Raw genomic sequence first — 15,410 nt, 5'->3', positions numbered from 1 at the left:
GTTAACTGTCAGCATATATAACACTCATTTCAGTGAGATGAAAGATGATATACTGTATATACACTACCGTTCAAAAGTTTGGAATCGGCTGTTATATGGATGTTTTTCTTCTTTCCTTCACTAATAACTATTTTAACAGGGATAAAAACAGCATAATTCAGACACCAAATGTATTATTTACATTTGAAATAGTGATGGCCCCAAGAGAAGAAAAATTAAATGATTCAAACTTTCATTTATTCGATGTCCCCACAGAGTTTCATGACAAAGAGGACTTTCTACAACTTAAAGCTGCAGTAGGCGTCATTTTTGGCATCATTGGGCAAAAATTCCATAATAACCTTTCAGCATATTGTAATTCAAGTGTTCTGAGAGATAACTAGACTTCTGCACCTCCTCATGACTCTGTTTTCAGGCTTTAGAAAATCTAACCCGTGACGGGAGACTTTGACTAATCACAGATCATTTCATTGAGAGAGCGTTTCTATTGGCTGTGCTCTGGTCATGTGACCGGAACTTGGTTTCCTTCACCAGATTTCACAATGGCGGCGGCGTCACAAACTTTCTCATTTTACAGCTAAACAGTACACTACAAGATGATTCTGAAAACATTTGAGGAGAGAAATAGGCATTACAGTAACAGAATATTGATTCATATTTGATCAGCGCTGCCTAGTTTGACCATTTGGTTGGAGTTTGTGAGTGATTGACAGCCGGCTCTCATAGACAGCAGCTGGACAGCAGACCTCAGAGCAGCTCTGACTGGTTGTTTTCCTCCGGTATGTGAGATCTTGCAGATGCCGTTAGGAGCACCGGAGGACACAGAGGCACATGATTTTATTTCAGGTTCCTGTTTCATGTGCTATTGTCAGGATATAGCGACCGATTTATAAAAATAACTTTTTTTTTTAAATCATATTTGCTCCAATCTTGCCTACTTCAGCTTTAAAAGCATGAAATCAAGCTTTTGTGGCAGGCGATTACAAACTTTTAAACAATAATGTATATGTCAGTATTGAATCAAAAGGAAAAAAACACAACTATGAACATATGACCTGTCATGAAAAATGGATTGAAAGCTTGTTGGAAACAAAACAAGGAGGCATTATCTCTAACAAACAAAATGTTTTATTGTTGTTAAGTTAACATGACGTCATAGCGTGTAGCATTGGTCAAAACTAATGTTATAGTCCCATCTGCAGATGTTTCTTCCAACAACAAAAAAAATCATCTGTGTCTTTGCTACAAAACACAGAAGTCAGAAATGATATCTATAAAAACACAGTGTATACAAGAGAGGCCTGCGTGTTATTGGGAGAAACAGGAGAAGGGGCTGAGTGACAGGAGTGGAAGTTGTGGAGGGGAGAAGGTGGGAGGCACATGGGAAAACAAATTCACAGCGTGTCCTTGGCGACGAGCGCAGCGACAGCCAGCTTCTGCGTAGCACCACCCTCATTAGTGGCAGGGCCTGTCTGCACAGCTTCAGACAGCGGGACTTCCAACAAAGCAGGAGGCATGTTGGATTACAGTGTTTGAGCTGTGACATCCATCCTTCCATCCTCCCATCCTCCTTTTCCTTTGTACCCCAGCATCCTCTCTTTCAAAATAAAAACATAAAGGTTTCTGGTGCTGAGGGATTTGTTGGAGATTATCTCCACAGCATTTTCCACCGTCTCTGCATCTCTCTCTCTCTGCTATCAGTCAAAACACTACAGCAATTGACCGGTGAATTTGAAGGAGGGAGGTTGGTGGATTAACTGGAGGCTGGAGGACGCGTCGGCTTCCAAACACCTCCTCAACCTGGCTCTTCCCCTATCACACCTGCTGGATAAGTGGGCATGCCCTGACGCGTCCTGGTGTCAACAAAATGTCTTATCAGCTTGCGTTCAAGAGACAGAGGACACCAAGAGCTGAGCGTGCGATGAACGGAGGATGCAGAAGAGCAGAAGTGAAGTGATGGAGGAACTTATTCGACCTCCCCTCAGGACTGTGTGGGTTTAGACAGACTCTCCTGACTCTGTTGTTAGTTAGTTTTTATTGGACAACTTTTTATATACGGTAATGCATGTGACATCACCGTAAAAGGTTGCCATGATCACTAACCTCTGAGTGGAAAGAATTCAAACATAGCATCTGCTATTTGGTGCAGTCACATGGAGTAGACGCAGCAAAAATGGGCTGCACAAGACAGGATTCAGGCAACCGTTTTGCAATTTCGCGAGATAATTGGAATCCTGATGCCAAAAGTCATGCATCAATCATCGCACCTTTCATTTAATTTTGGCAGGGATTTAATCTCGATTGCCTGTCATCTGTCTCTGTTTGTCTGATGTCTTTCGAGATTTCGATTCTGCCAACGGATCTTGCTCAACTCTCAAGTGCCTTTGGGATTTGTCTAGTGTGCCTCCCTAGTGTGCTATACTGTCTGTAAACTCAATTCCTGCAGATCACTGACTGTCGTACATCCCATTTGTTGTTGTATCTCCTGGTGTTGCAGTTTTACCCATCAAAAGCAGCCATAGCAGGCTGTTTGGCCACCCAGTGAGGTTGAGGGTTGTAACATCAACACATACTGAGTTTGATGATCTCCACCCAGCTGCGATCTGAGCACACGTCTAATTAGCCAGAAGTGAGACAGGATTGCACTAATTGAAAACACCTGTACAGGTCATACGAGCAGCAACACACAAGCAGAGGCGGCTGCTGCTACAACAAATGCAAAAATAGCACCAGGCAAAGGTAAAAAATTCACCTGTCGTTCTGCCAAAAGCTGCTCAAACATACATATACCTCCAATTTCCTGCCTAAATCCAATTCTGATTTCAGCAAAAAACCCAACTCCCTCTTGTACTTCCCTTGCCACATTTCACATACACATAACCACACGTCAACCTCCACCGTGCTACATGTTAGCTGAACACAATCACTACGTTTCAAGGCCTCTTCTATGGCAGCTAATCTGAAACAATGCTAAAATATCTGCTCGGTCAGTCTAAATTAGAATTAAACAGTCTAGGAGTATTTAATGGTTATGTCATGGCTGTGGGGCAGTGAACAGATTAGCCTGCAGGTGATGATGAAAGGAGAGAAAAATGAAATGATGTGATGACTGTGATGGGGCAGCTTTGTGGTTTGGAAACAACAGCGAAAATTGTACTAATCCTCAGATCGTGACTCAACTTTAAGGAAGGTCTTTGTGTTCAGTTGTTGATTCCTTAATGATCTGAAAAAGAAAAGACATCAGAGTTAAAAATAACAAAATCCCTAGTGAGTTTTCACTGCGTATGGCATCAGGTGTGCGGAGCTACAGTGAATGAGTGTGAAAACCTGCAGAAGGGTTCGACATTGCCCTCCAGAGGGAATAACTGAGAGGTGCAATGTGCAGATTGGCCTGCTTAAAGTGTGCGTGCGTGAGTTGGACTGTGCTGTTTTGTAAAAGCACATACCTCGCCATCTCTGGTCTCCACAGTTCGAACCAGGATGCTCCTCTTCACGTGGGCCTCTGGAGTTTTAGTGTCCAGGTTGGTTTCTAAAAGATGAGTAGAGGGAGAAAACCGGGGAACAGTCAGTGCAGTCCAAGAAATGCAAGTTGTTTTGTTTTTTTGTTGTTGATTTTTCTGAGTTTTATATATATTCAAATGTTTTTAATGGGTTATCAAACCTTTACACATTGTACATTATACAGTATGCCAACATCTGCATCCCACCCACCCCAACCCTCTGGGAGACAACAGAAAAATAAAATAATAATTATAATAATAATAATAATTATTGTTATTATTATTATTATTATAACAAATATTGTTAAGAATATAAATTTAAAAAAAGAAAAAGAAAAAAACCTCACATGGTAAAATAGAAATTCTACAACAGTTCTATGCAGTTATGTGCAGTCATGTGTATAAATTAATTGTCTATGTATTTCTGTTTGCACGCTCGCTTGCCTCGAATTGCCCCTTGAGGGACGAATAAAGTATTTTGAATTGTTATAGTTGTCAATTTTTATTACCGACACTTATATTTCTCATAGTGTGTAGACATTATTATAGTAGTGCGGGAATGGTTGCCAAAGAAAGGCAAGTTTATTATTATGTTCAAAGATGTTTTACTCAGCCATCTGAGATACTAGAAGTTACGTTACACACAGTAAATGTAGTATATTTAAAGAGTGAGGACACAAGAGTGATGACCCCAAGAAAGCCCCCACTGAGCAATAGACGTCTTTTCAACATCGCCTCTAGCTCTGATAGACCACAGGATTCAAAAATGCATAAAAGCCTGCAAATATTTAATATAAGCACATCCATGTGTTTACAGTATAGCTGTTTATTTATAGTCATAGAGATTCACAGATTGAAACAACGCTGAGGCTAATAATGATAATAATAATAACAATAATAATAATAATAATAATAATAATAAATTGGACTTATATAGCGCCTTTCAAGAAACCCAAGAACGCTTTACAAAGAGGGCACTCAAAATCATACTAATAAATAAAACAGAGGAAAACTGTAGGTGGGTAAATAAAATGAATGATGGGTAGGATGAGTTAGAGGTCATGGGCCTTGATGAACAGGTGGTGCTTGAGGTGTTTTTTGAAAGTTTCCAGGGATGAAGTATTTCTGATTTCAGGAGAGAGAGAGTTCCAGAGGGCCGGGACTGCGACGCTGAAGGCTCTGTCGCCGAAAGTTTGCAGCCTGGTGTCGGAGGAACGTAGTTTTCGGGATGGAGTGTAGGGGTGGAGAAGGTCGGTTAGGTACTGGGGGGGAGGTAGGGCATGGAGGGATTTGTATGTGAGAAGGAGGCGACTAGACGTCTACTAAACTTTCACTTTTCAACCTTGAATAATCTTAGCCAAACTAAATGTCTACAGACAAATAGACGTATAATATAAAGCTATTAAACTGATCTTCAACGTCAAATTGCTCAGTGGGTCAGATTATCCAACGTTCCAAAATATGACATTCAGGGAGTAAAGAGCGTATAAGATGCTAAGGGGAGCCAGATAGTCCTGTTTTTGTTGTGTTTTTCAGGCATTTTATGTGTTTACTAGATTGCCAACAGTGGTGAGATGACAGGAAATGTTGCAGAAGAGAGATGGGGAATGACATGATGCAACATTTGTCACCAGCGCACCCTGAGCCCCAGTATTTCTTATGGATGTTCATGGTGCACAAGCAGTGATTACTAAGTGATTACCCTTGAACTTTCTTCTAGCGGACAAAATTTCTACTTGTTATCAAGGAACAGTCAAATATATTAAACATGACATTTGCTGAGCACTTTCTAAAAAGCAAAAATCAATATAGAGCAAGAGAATATGCAGGGTCACATTTAATACTGACCTCTAAACTGCATGTTGGAAAAGCTCTGAACTGGAATAGTGATCCTGAAGGAAGAAGAAGAAGGAAGAATCATTACTCGTTTACATTTGTTGGTTGTGTCGAACCCAACCAGTCCGTCGAGCTCCTGCTCACCTGCTCTCCTCTCCCTCCAGCAGCTTCCTGTAGGTGGCGATCTCGATATCCAGGGCCAGTTTGACGTTGAGGAGGTCTTGATACTCCTGCAGGTGTCTCGCCATATCCTCCTTCAGCGCGTGGATGTCCTCCTCCAGACGGCACACTGTATCCTGGTAACCAGAAGTCTCCGTGGCGAAGCGGTCCTCCATCTCCCGGAGCTGGCGTTCCAGAGACTCGTTCTCAAAGAGGAGAGACAAGAAGACCAAGTGATGAACACCAACATCTCATGTGGCAGACTGTAGTTTACTGAGGATTCATTTTAATGTTCTACTTAGATTATTTTAAAGGATAGTGCGGCTGCCAACACTAATACTGTTAGTGTTACTACTTTCGTTTTGTTTTCAGTTTCATTGTGCTATAATATAGAACCAACACAACAGAAATAGAATATGAGAAGGAATTGGAAAAGTGGGAAAAGGATGAAGGATGCAAAATATGGCATAAACAATGAAAAGTTTTAGAGCAAGGACTTAAATGAGTGTTGTGGTTTAGTGGACTTACTGTCCCGCGAAGAGCCTCAAGATCGCAGGTCATCGCTTGGAGCTGACGGCGGTATTCATTGGCCTCCTGTTTGGTCTGGCGCAGGGCTTCTGTGTTTCGATTGGCTGCATCTGTCAGGTCATTAAACTGTATACAAAAGGTATATATTAATGTGTATTACTCTACATCTCGGTACTACCCACTTCATAAAAGGCTGAGTCTTCTGACCTTGGATCGGTACAAGTCCTCCGTCTCATGTATGTTTGCGGTGGCCATGGTTTCATACTGGACCCTGATGTCCCTCAGAGCAGCAGTCAGGTCTGGTTTGGACACATCCAGGTCAACGTGCACCTGCTGGGCCATGATCTGCTCCTGTAACTCACGCTGCTCCTGAGAAGGGGGGAAGGTAGTGGAATGAGGTCAAATGAGGTGGTTAAAGGGTACAAGTAGTGATATTTAAAGTATTTAAACATGTCTTACCTCCTCATGAGTCTTCTTCAGGAAGTTAATCTCCTCCAGCAGGGCATCGATCTTCCTCTCTAAGTGGACACGATTGAGAGCCGCCTCATCCACATCCTACGCAAAGAATGAGGCACACAGTCAAATATACTGAATGTATATAAATTGTTAAATTCATGAATTCAGATTAATATCAGCAGAATTACCTGTCTGTAGGCATTCAAATTGTTCTCTGCATCCTGTCGGAGGCCAGTCTCATCTTGCAACCTGAGGAAGTCACAAAAAAGAAGTAAAAGTGTGAAATTAAAGTGCTTCATACTGTAGATGATGATGGTGGGCAATGCTGAATCAAAACTACACAAAACAAAACTGCTTATTTTCCTGCTGTCATTCAAGAAAAATCATTTTAACTCAACACTACAGTTTTTGTACTTTAATTACTTGTTAAAGGGCGGGTCCATCTGTGTTCTGATCTCAGCCGTTTCAAAAAGCAGTGACGTAGATTTCCAAAGTAAGCCAATCAATAAGGTTATGAATAATGTGAATGCTGGCATTAGTGGAGTCAAAGTTAGCTGTGCTAAGTTTGGAAATAACTGAAAGGGTTAGTTTGGATATTTTGAAGTGGGGTTGCATGTATACTCCCACATTCTGCGAGGTAAAATGACTGTTTTTGTGAATGGAGCCTGGTCTGGTCGTGAAGACTGCGATATAACGGAAAGGGTTGTTTACCTCGCTGTCATACAGCCCTTTCCGACGGGGGGAATGAAGCTGTTATATCGCGGTCTTCAAGACCAGACCAGATTACATTCACAAAAACAGTAATTTTACCTCGCAGAACATGGGAGTTGCTGGTCTACCGCTGCACCAATCAGTTAGTTTGTTTGTGTTAGTGTGTGACTTTCGGATCCAAACTAACGTGGCGTCCACAGCAGTGCATTGCTTAGCTTCTGAGTGGTTGGAAAACCGTGAAAAAACATGGGAAAAAGTTTTTAGAAGGGCTTGGGAAAATAGCATTTTGATGCTCAAACATACATACTTTCACCAAAATTTGAATGTTTGGATTTGAATACATAACCTGAACACCACTGTGAAGCTACAGAATGATATAAAAACCTAATAATTTCAATTCTTATTTAACAGGAAAACACATAAGAATATATATGCCATAGCATACATTTTAATAAGATATGTTTCTAAAATCAGTATTTCAGTTTTGCTTTCTTGCCTGCCAGTATGTTTTTTTTCCTGCCTGCTCCGTTATGGCACATCAGTAAGAGAGAAACAAGCGTACAGTTTTCTGCAATTTAAATTTCCTGCATAATAAGAGTCAAACTATGGAAAGTGAAAACCTATTTCAAGCATGTCGATCAGATTTTTTACTGTGAGCTCCAGTGCTGCTGCTGCTGCTGCTGCTGCTGCTCCGCGTGCTTCAGGAGACGACGGGGGCTCAGCTGAAAGGGCAGTTTATGCATCATTACACATTCACTCCAATCTAACAGCCAGAGGCCTTTCCCACGGGATGGAGTTCACAAACACACCGTCACAAAGGATGCATGTGTGCACGCACAGCCTCACACGCAGACTCACACCACACTGCAATCCATCTGAGGCATGGCAACATAAACGCCCAGACTTGGGGTAACATCTGTATAGCTTCACGCAGAGTTCGCTGAATGGAGTGGTGCAAGAAAAGCAGCAGGATCACAAAGGTGACCTTTGACCTTCTCAGCCACGACCTTCACTATTCACTCTGCTCTCTCAGGGGAGCTGCTGCTGCGCGGTAATCATAGGGTAGTCTGAAGTAGACTTTTCCATCCTCAGGAACATTAAATCATTTATTCTCCCTACTAAATTAAATTATAGATTCATGGCACGAGTGCTCCGTAAGTTAAAAAAACGGGATACGGGACTGCAGTGAATGAGTGTTTTGGAGTAACAGCGGACAAGAGAACATCTGCGTGGCTGTCTGCTTCCTTTGTGGAGGGCTGCCATTGTGTTTGCCTCATTCCTCCGCACTCGCTCAATGGCGACGAGGGGTTCAGTCGGGATCAGGTTTGTAAAGAGGGATCCAGGAGTAAAGCTCGGGCAGAGCACAGCGGTCTGCATTCCAACCAATCACAAGAAAACCAAATCTGCATATAAATGCATTCGTAATTAAAGAAAAGAAAAAACTCTCAGCTCCTGGCGTATTTTGTTCTGAGAGACTTTCTATTTTGCAAAATCCAAGTTGACCAAAAGCTGTTGACTACACATTTGTGAGCAACTCCAGACCGTGACAAATGTGTTACTTTGAACCAAAAAGATGCATAGAAGAGGTAAACACACTTTACAGGAGATAAAACGGAAATTTAGTGATTAAAAGACCAGATAATCAGAAGAGGGGACAAAGCAGGAAGGTGTTTGGTACTCCTTCCCTCCACCTGTTGCATGTCTTTTTGTTACTTAATCCAAACCTATGAGCACCCTTGTGAAGTTATCTGTCAACATGTTTTTACACTTTAAATGTCTATTTCTTTTGTCCACAAAGCTGTACGGGACTTTTTCTACATTTATATTTTACCTATTGAGCTGATATCCAAACTTTCAATACGTTTTTTTAAGTGCCAAATAAAGCATAAAAGTATTTTCATCATCCGAAAGTGCAAGCAAAAAAGGTAGTATGCAAGAGTCAGTCACATTATATAGGCTATAACTTCATTTAATACTTTTCTTAAAACATATAGTCAAGCCATCCTGTGATCCTTTTATTTTACTTCTCCACTTGTGTTTTGTAGTTTTAATTCTAATAGTCATGTTTTACTATGTTTAATGCCTTACTGCTTGTTTTAATTATTGTTTTGGATAGAGCAATTTCTTATTGTTTTATGATTAAGCGCACATTTCTGTTGCTATTGTTTTTACCAAGTAAAGCACCTTGTAAACATTGCTTTGGAAAAGTGCTGTATAAATAAAGTTTCATTATTATTATTATTATTATGCCTGTGACAAGAGCAATCTTTTTAGAGAATAAGAGCAAAGGAGAGACATAACATGGTGGTACAACAACATGATCCTCCTCCTCCTACCTCTGCTTGAGCATGTTGACATCTGCAGCCAGGTTGTCCTTCTCGATCTCCATCCGTGCTTTGCCAGCGGTGAGGCCGTCCACCTGCCTGCGCAGCTCTCTCAGCTCCTCCTGGTAGATGTCTCCCAGGCGGCTGGGCTCCTTCCCCTTCAGCTGGCTCAGCTCCGCCACCAGCACCTTGTTCTGCTGCTCCAACAGGCGCACCTTCTCTATGTAGCTGGCGAAACGGTCGTTCAGGCCCATCATCTCCACCTTCTCGTTGGTGCGCGTCTCCTTGAACTGGGCCTTCATCAGGGAGTCGGCTGAGAAGTCCAGCCGGTCCATGGGGCTCCCCAGGAGCAGGGCCGTGCTGCTCGAGCCCAGGGAGATCCGGGATATCGGGCTGGAGTGGGTGAAGGTGCGAGGGGTGCCATGCCAGGAGAGGCGGCTGGAAGAAAGGCTCCCAAGTCTGACTGCTGTGCTGCCCGAGCCCTGAGGCCCAAAACGCTTCCTGTACGAGGACTGGACTCTCTGACTCTCCATGATGGGGAATGAAGCACACTGAGGGCACAAACAAGGCTTTTATAGATGCAGGCGAACCCCCAAAGTCTAAAGCAGAGAGGCCACGGGGTGCGGCAGAGAGAAGGGAGGGTGGCAGGCAGTGAATGGGACAGAAAGGGAGAGCGAAGGGGTGGTTTACATGACACTCAAAGAGCTGTGTGCCAGGGATTGTCTGTGCTCGTCCACTCAACTACAAAATGTCTCTTGGCTTTCTCCCTCGCCCTCACTCCCTATGTCTCTGACTCACTCTCTCTCTTACTTTCACCCCTTTTTGTCTCTCTCTCTCTTTCTTTCTCTTCTAGCTGAATGAAAAGGAATTTGTGTGACAGGGTCTGGCCACCAATTCAACCTGACCACACATGCACTCTCACAAAAACAGAAAGTTTGATTGAACAAAGGGATGGAGCTGCTGGGAAGAGATCTTCACACTCTAATCAGAGAAAGCAACAGCAGACTGACGGATGAAGCAGATAAATTAGACACATGTGAGAAAGAGTGAAATATTAAATGTTTTGGTGTGTTGCACAATGTCCAACAGCCTGCGGGATTTAGAGGAATTACACTTTAGGTCCCGCTGAGGAGACAAACAGCATGCAGGACAGACACTTTACATGCACCTTGTTGAGGGATAGCAATCAACTAGAATTATCACAAATGTTAGAAAATAAGAATTCATAGCTGATGAAATTAAGCTATACATAATCACATAATGGGTTAAAACAATATTAAGAACTATTGTCAGACTTCCTACTAAGGATCCTACTAATATTCCTACTAAGATTCCTACTAATATCAGTTGCCCACTTTCCTTAAACACTTGTTCTGTAAAAATAATGCACTTTGTGGCAGCAAGGGTCAAAAAGTCAAAGGTCAAAAAAGGGACAAATTAAGACAGAAGCAAATGATTATAGATGGAATATCATTAGCATGAGATTACCATTATTTGTCACCCTTGGAACAAAATACACTTTCTTGACACACTGGTGAGGGGGAACCGGAGGATGTGTCTACATTTCCGCAGTGGTGCCTCGGTCGGGACGGCGTTATCAGCTGTAACCGCCGTATGAGAGCAGTGCAGAGCGGCGGCTGAGAGCTAGCCAGTGTGGGGCACACTCACATGAGCATGCACTACAAGGCACACGTTGCTGGCCCAACTATATGTCAACAAAGCACAGAGAAGCTCAGATCACAACACACACAGAGGGAGACTTCATTCTCTGCTCAGGTAGACATTACTCCTCTATATCTTTACATAGCAAATAGTTGTTTGCTGCTTTATTAATGCTCTAAATTTTAAATAGAGAACCTGTGATGTGTTATTATTATTATTATTATGCATTTTACAAACTTTTATTTCATGGCACGCAAAGAATTTTGTTTACAAAATTAAGCGTGTGCCACTTGGCATCAAGTAACAAAGTGTCACCAGAGCCAATAACCAGGAGATTCTAATGTGCTCTCGAAGCTACAATATATATTTTTTAATTAGCTTAATAACATGACAAAACAACCAGCTGCTCATCTATTATTGGTTGACCATCGTGCTGCGGGAGCACCTGCACACTTTCATTATTACATGGGTAGATTGTAGCCAAGGCTCCTGTGAGACTGCAGGACTCTGGGGTGTTCGCTATGTTCGGGTTATTAGACGTCCTGTTTGGCTCCAAAGACAGATGGATGGTAGAGACGAGGAGGAGTGGGATGTAGGGAGGGAGGGGAGTACAGACTTAATCTGAACTCCAGGAGGACTAACAGAGGCTGCGTTACAAAACCATTTTCACCCATTACCTTGACAACCGCAGGGCCGGCTATACCTCGGGACACTTCAGCTGATCTTTCTCTGAAGAGGATGGGGTTGTGCAACCGCCTGCAAGTTTACATCCCTGAAGACAAGAAGAATTAAATCATTGGAGTGCTTTGACACAAAACACCGTCACAGCACTTATGTTTTATCTCATTTACTACAAATTTACAAGCTTATTTACTACAAATATAGTCTAACAACCTATTAAAGTAGTAAGAGGTTGTCAGAGAAGTGAAAAATATAGCATCAATAAATAATACTGTCAGTGACATAATAAAAATAAAGTGTAAAAATAAATAAGACTACAAAACTTTATTTCAACTCCTTCATATTACCATTTTTTGTCACTTTAGTCAGAAATGACTGGGAATGAATGGACATCAATGGCTGCCAGGTCGTGGGAAACAGCAGGAAAAAAAAGACTTTAACTGTACAGTACACATTTGGAAATCTTCCAACATTCATTTAAAGTTGAATTCAAACATTATTTGTAGTTAAGAAGATAAAACAGTGGTATAGTCACTTAACTGCGAGGTTGCTACAGGTAGTAAAACCACAACAGCAGTGGGCCATAAAGGACTTCTTTGTTACTGGGGTTATAAAATCACAGGGAGTGGAAACCAGTGGTACTGAGAGACAGTGAATAAAGCACCGTATGACTCCACTATCTGGCCTCCGAGTGTTGTTGGTGTTCAAGAAGAAAAACAACAACGCAGTGACTTGAATTCCAATTGGTCTCTGTTGATAGAGGTTAAACTAGATGGCACACTGTAAGTCTGGCAGAGCTGTGTTGATTTAAAAGGCTTCCATCGCTAAGGATTTAATGCCGGGGTTGCATCATTAAAGTGACACTAATTGTTTCGGCTCACTGGATGTTTTAGACGACCACGGCCGTTGCCTCAGATCTGGTCACTGAGGTAGTATGTCCCGGAGATTAAACATGCACGGAGAGAGAAGAAGGGGGGTGGTGCAGACTCTGGACGGCCAAGTCAAACAGCTGATTCATGTGTCCGACATGAGGAGACTCGTTTCATTTGCAGGGCTTACAACGAAAAACGGGTGAGGGGTTGAATCTTAATGCTGCATGCTGGACTCATTCTGATCTCAGGCCAAGGAAACATGGCTTCCAGCGAAGTTTGACTGCGTAACACTTGCTTTGTGCTCTGGCATTTTACTCCCAGAATCCCCAGTGTGAACCTCTCCTTTCCTCTCCGCCACCGCCGCCGCCATCCCTCACCCTCACTGATGGCAACGTACCAAATTGAATCCTGAATAACGAGCTGGAAATACGACGGTCTGAGCCCCGCCGTCATCACTACATCAAGGCCCCGACTTCCCGGACAGGGTGTAAATTAAAAGGAGGAGTAGCCCTTAATTTAGAATGGTAACTTACTGAAGCACATGATTTCACCATGAATTGAACCACCTGTGTTAGTAGTCCTCATCAGTGAGGCCTGAGGCTGCTAAACAAACTGTAGCGGATCACAAAAAAGCATGTAATTGTTAATATTGGAGAAGTAAAAACAGACCAAACAATGGAAGCAGATTAAAGAAAAACACACAAAAAACTTGATGCCAAAAAACCCTTTAACTGATCAGCATTTGGAGGGAAAACAAAGAAAGGTTTTTCTCTTTGAGAAACAGATGGAAGTCTGGGATCCATCAGTGAAATGATCCTCTCTGTCTTTGAAGGTGAGAAAATGATTTTGGGAACTGCACAATTTCAGCAAAATCATGTAATGTCAGTTAGAGACTATGTTTAAGCCTTTGTCTAGTCCTCGATTAAAAGGGACCTATTGTGCTTTTGTGCTTTAAATAATAAGTTAAGTGGAGTAAAAACTAAAATAATATAGTATAAAGTAGTATAAAAAGAGTACATGTACTTGGTTACTTTCCACCACTACTAATCACAAGTATTAAACTCTAAACGTTATCATAAACTTGGCTAATGGTAGGTTCATAAAGTCTTATTTTAATCTACCTTGAGTGCTTGCCTGCATCACTGATAAAACTAATTTGAGGTTCATTTGTGCTGCTGACCCTCAGGTACAACAACACAGTTTAATGCTTGGGTCATACTGAACCAGCAAGGCATCATGGGAATGGGGTGTGATGAAAATCAGGGGGCTTAACTGGGACGGATAAGCAGGCCATATGACTCGGTCCAAACAGAGCGCAGCCACAAAGAGGACCGGTGGAGAGCCGGTTCAGTCCCGAAGCTCCAGTCTGCCTGTCAGCAGGAATGCTGGGGGCCCAAATGCACAGACGGAGCTGCATACCACACAAACACATCTCACAACAAGTACAGCTCTCGGATACTAACTCTGACTGTAAAGTGCTCAAACCATAGGGGTGTCTGAACGTTGATACACACACTGATCGTCATCAAATCTTTAAACCTGACTGACAGAAATGAGAAGATACCGTGCCAGCAGCTCTGTGAGGCTGTACTTTGGCACCGTGGTGCTTTGAATTGTAGCATTTTAATATTCTTAAGTGTACTGTATTATTGTATTTATCAGACTTTAACTTTTCAAACCTTTTTCACTTTATTATTTTTTACTGCTCTGTATCACCAAGTCAAATTAAGCGATTCTGAGAAGTGGACGTAGTCACCGTGACCCTTTGGTTTCTAGACTGCAGTTTTGAAGGGTCGTGTCTAGAAGGTAACCCGCAAATTGCAAAAACTTGCAAAAAATGGGTCAACGCCTAACCTTAACTATTCGAGGTCAATGTCTAACCTTAACTATGAGAGGTCAATGCCTAACCTTAACTATTCGAGGTCAATGCCTAACCTAAACTATGCAAGGTCAATGCCTAACCATAACTATTAGAGGTCAATGCCTAACCATAACTATTAGAGGTCAATGAATAACCTTAACTATTCAAGGTCAACGCCTAACCTTAACTATTCGAGGTCAATGTCTAACCTTAACTATTCGAGGTCAATGCCTAACCTAAACTATGCAAGGTCAATGCCTAACCATAACTATTAGAGGTCAATGCCTAACCTTAACTATGCAAGGTCAATGTCTAACCTTAACTATAAGAGGTCAATGCCTAACCTTAACTATTCGAGGTCAATGCCTAACCTTAACTATTCAAGGTCAATGCCTAACCATAACTATTTGAGGTCAATTCCTAACCTAAACTATTCAAGGTCAATGTCAAATCTTAACCATCTTGTGAGAGTTTAGCAATTTGCATCTTACCGTCTAGACACGACTGTTTTGAAGCCTCGAATTCAGGCATTTTAGCTGGCGCCCTCTTGGTTCTTGGCCATCGTCATATAAGTTTTGGCCAATATACAAATGTATTGGACAAATTGAAATCTTTGACCTGATGATTACAGTTTTATCTAGAAGGGGATGCAAAATTTCATGGCAATCCATCCAAAGTTTTGTCTAGAATTTCACATCATTATGTCAACCAGCTGGTGTCACTAAAGGAAAAGTAAGAGGATCACCAAACTCTATGAATGAGTCTGTACCAAATTTCACAGCAAACCATCTCATAATTCCAAAGATATTTCAGTCTGGAC

General features: G+C 42.0%; 1 protein-coding gene across 1 annotated transcript; it reads right to left on the bottom strand.

The window, feature by feature from the left end:
* Positions 1-1,108: 1,108 nt before the first annotated feature.
* On the bottom strand, positions 1,109-10,072 carry LOC119501181 (glial fibrillary acidic protein). Its single transcript, XM_037791335.1, has 9 exons — positions 9,527-10,072; positions 6,668-6,728; positions 6,483-6,578; positions 6,231-6,392; positions 6,024-6,149; positions 5,481-5,701; positions 5,349-5,392; positions 3,447-3,529; positions 1,109-3,223 (listed from the first exon to the last, which is right to left on the bottom strand). The coding sequence occupies exons 1-9, from the start codon at positions 10,045-10,047 to the stop codon at positions 3,182-3,184; spliced, it is 1,356 nt and encodes a 451-aa protein (XP_037647263.1). The 5' UTR covers positions 10,048-10,072; the 3' UTR covers positions 1,109-3,181.
* Positions 10,073-15,410: the final 5,338 nt, after the last annotated feature.

This window comes from Sebastes umbrosus, chromosome 14 (assembly GCF_015220745.1).
Source record: "Sebastes umbrosus isolate fSebUmb1 chromosome 14, fSebUmb1.pri, whole genome shotgun sequence".
Lineage (NCBI taxonomy): Eukaryota > Metazoa > Chordata > Actinopteri > Perciformes > Sebastidae > Sebastes > Sebastes umbrosus.
This window is presented reverse-complemented; position numbering and strand designations above follow the sequence as displayed.

Excerpts from the sequence above, each read along its gene's own strand:
- LOC119501181 (XM_037791335.1), bottom strand. The coding sequence starts at position 10,047 with ATGGAGAGTCAGAGAGTCCAGTCCTCGTACAGGAAGCGTTTTGGGCCT. Across the intron at positions 6,150-6,230 it reads AGGACTTGTACCGATCCAAG|TTTAATGACCTGACAGATGC; the intron begins GTCAGAAGACTC and ends TTTTGTATACAG. Across the intron at positions 3,530-5,348 it reads TTCCAACATGCAGTTTAGAG|AAACCAACCTGGACACTAAA; the intron begins GTCAGTATTAAA and ends CTCATCTTTTAG.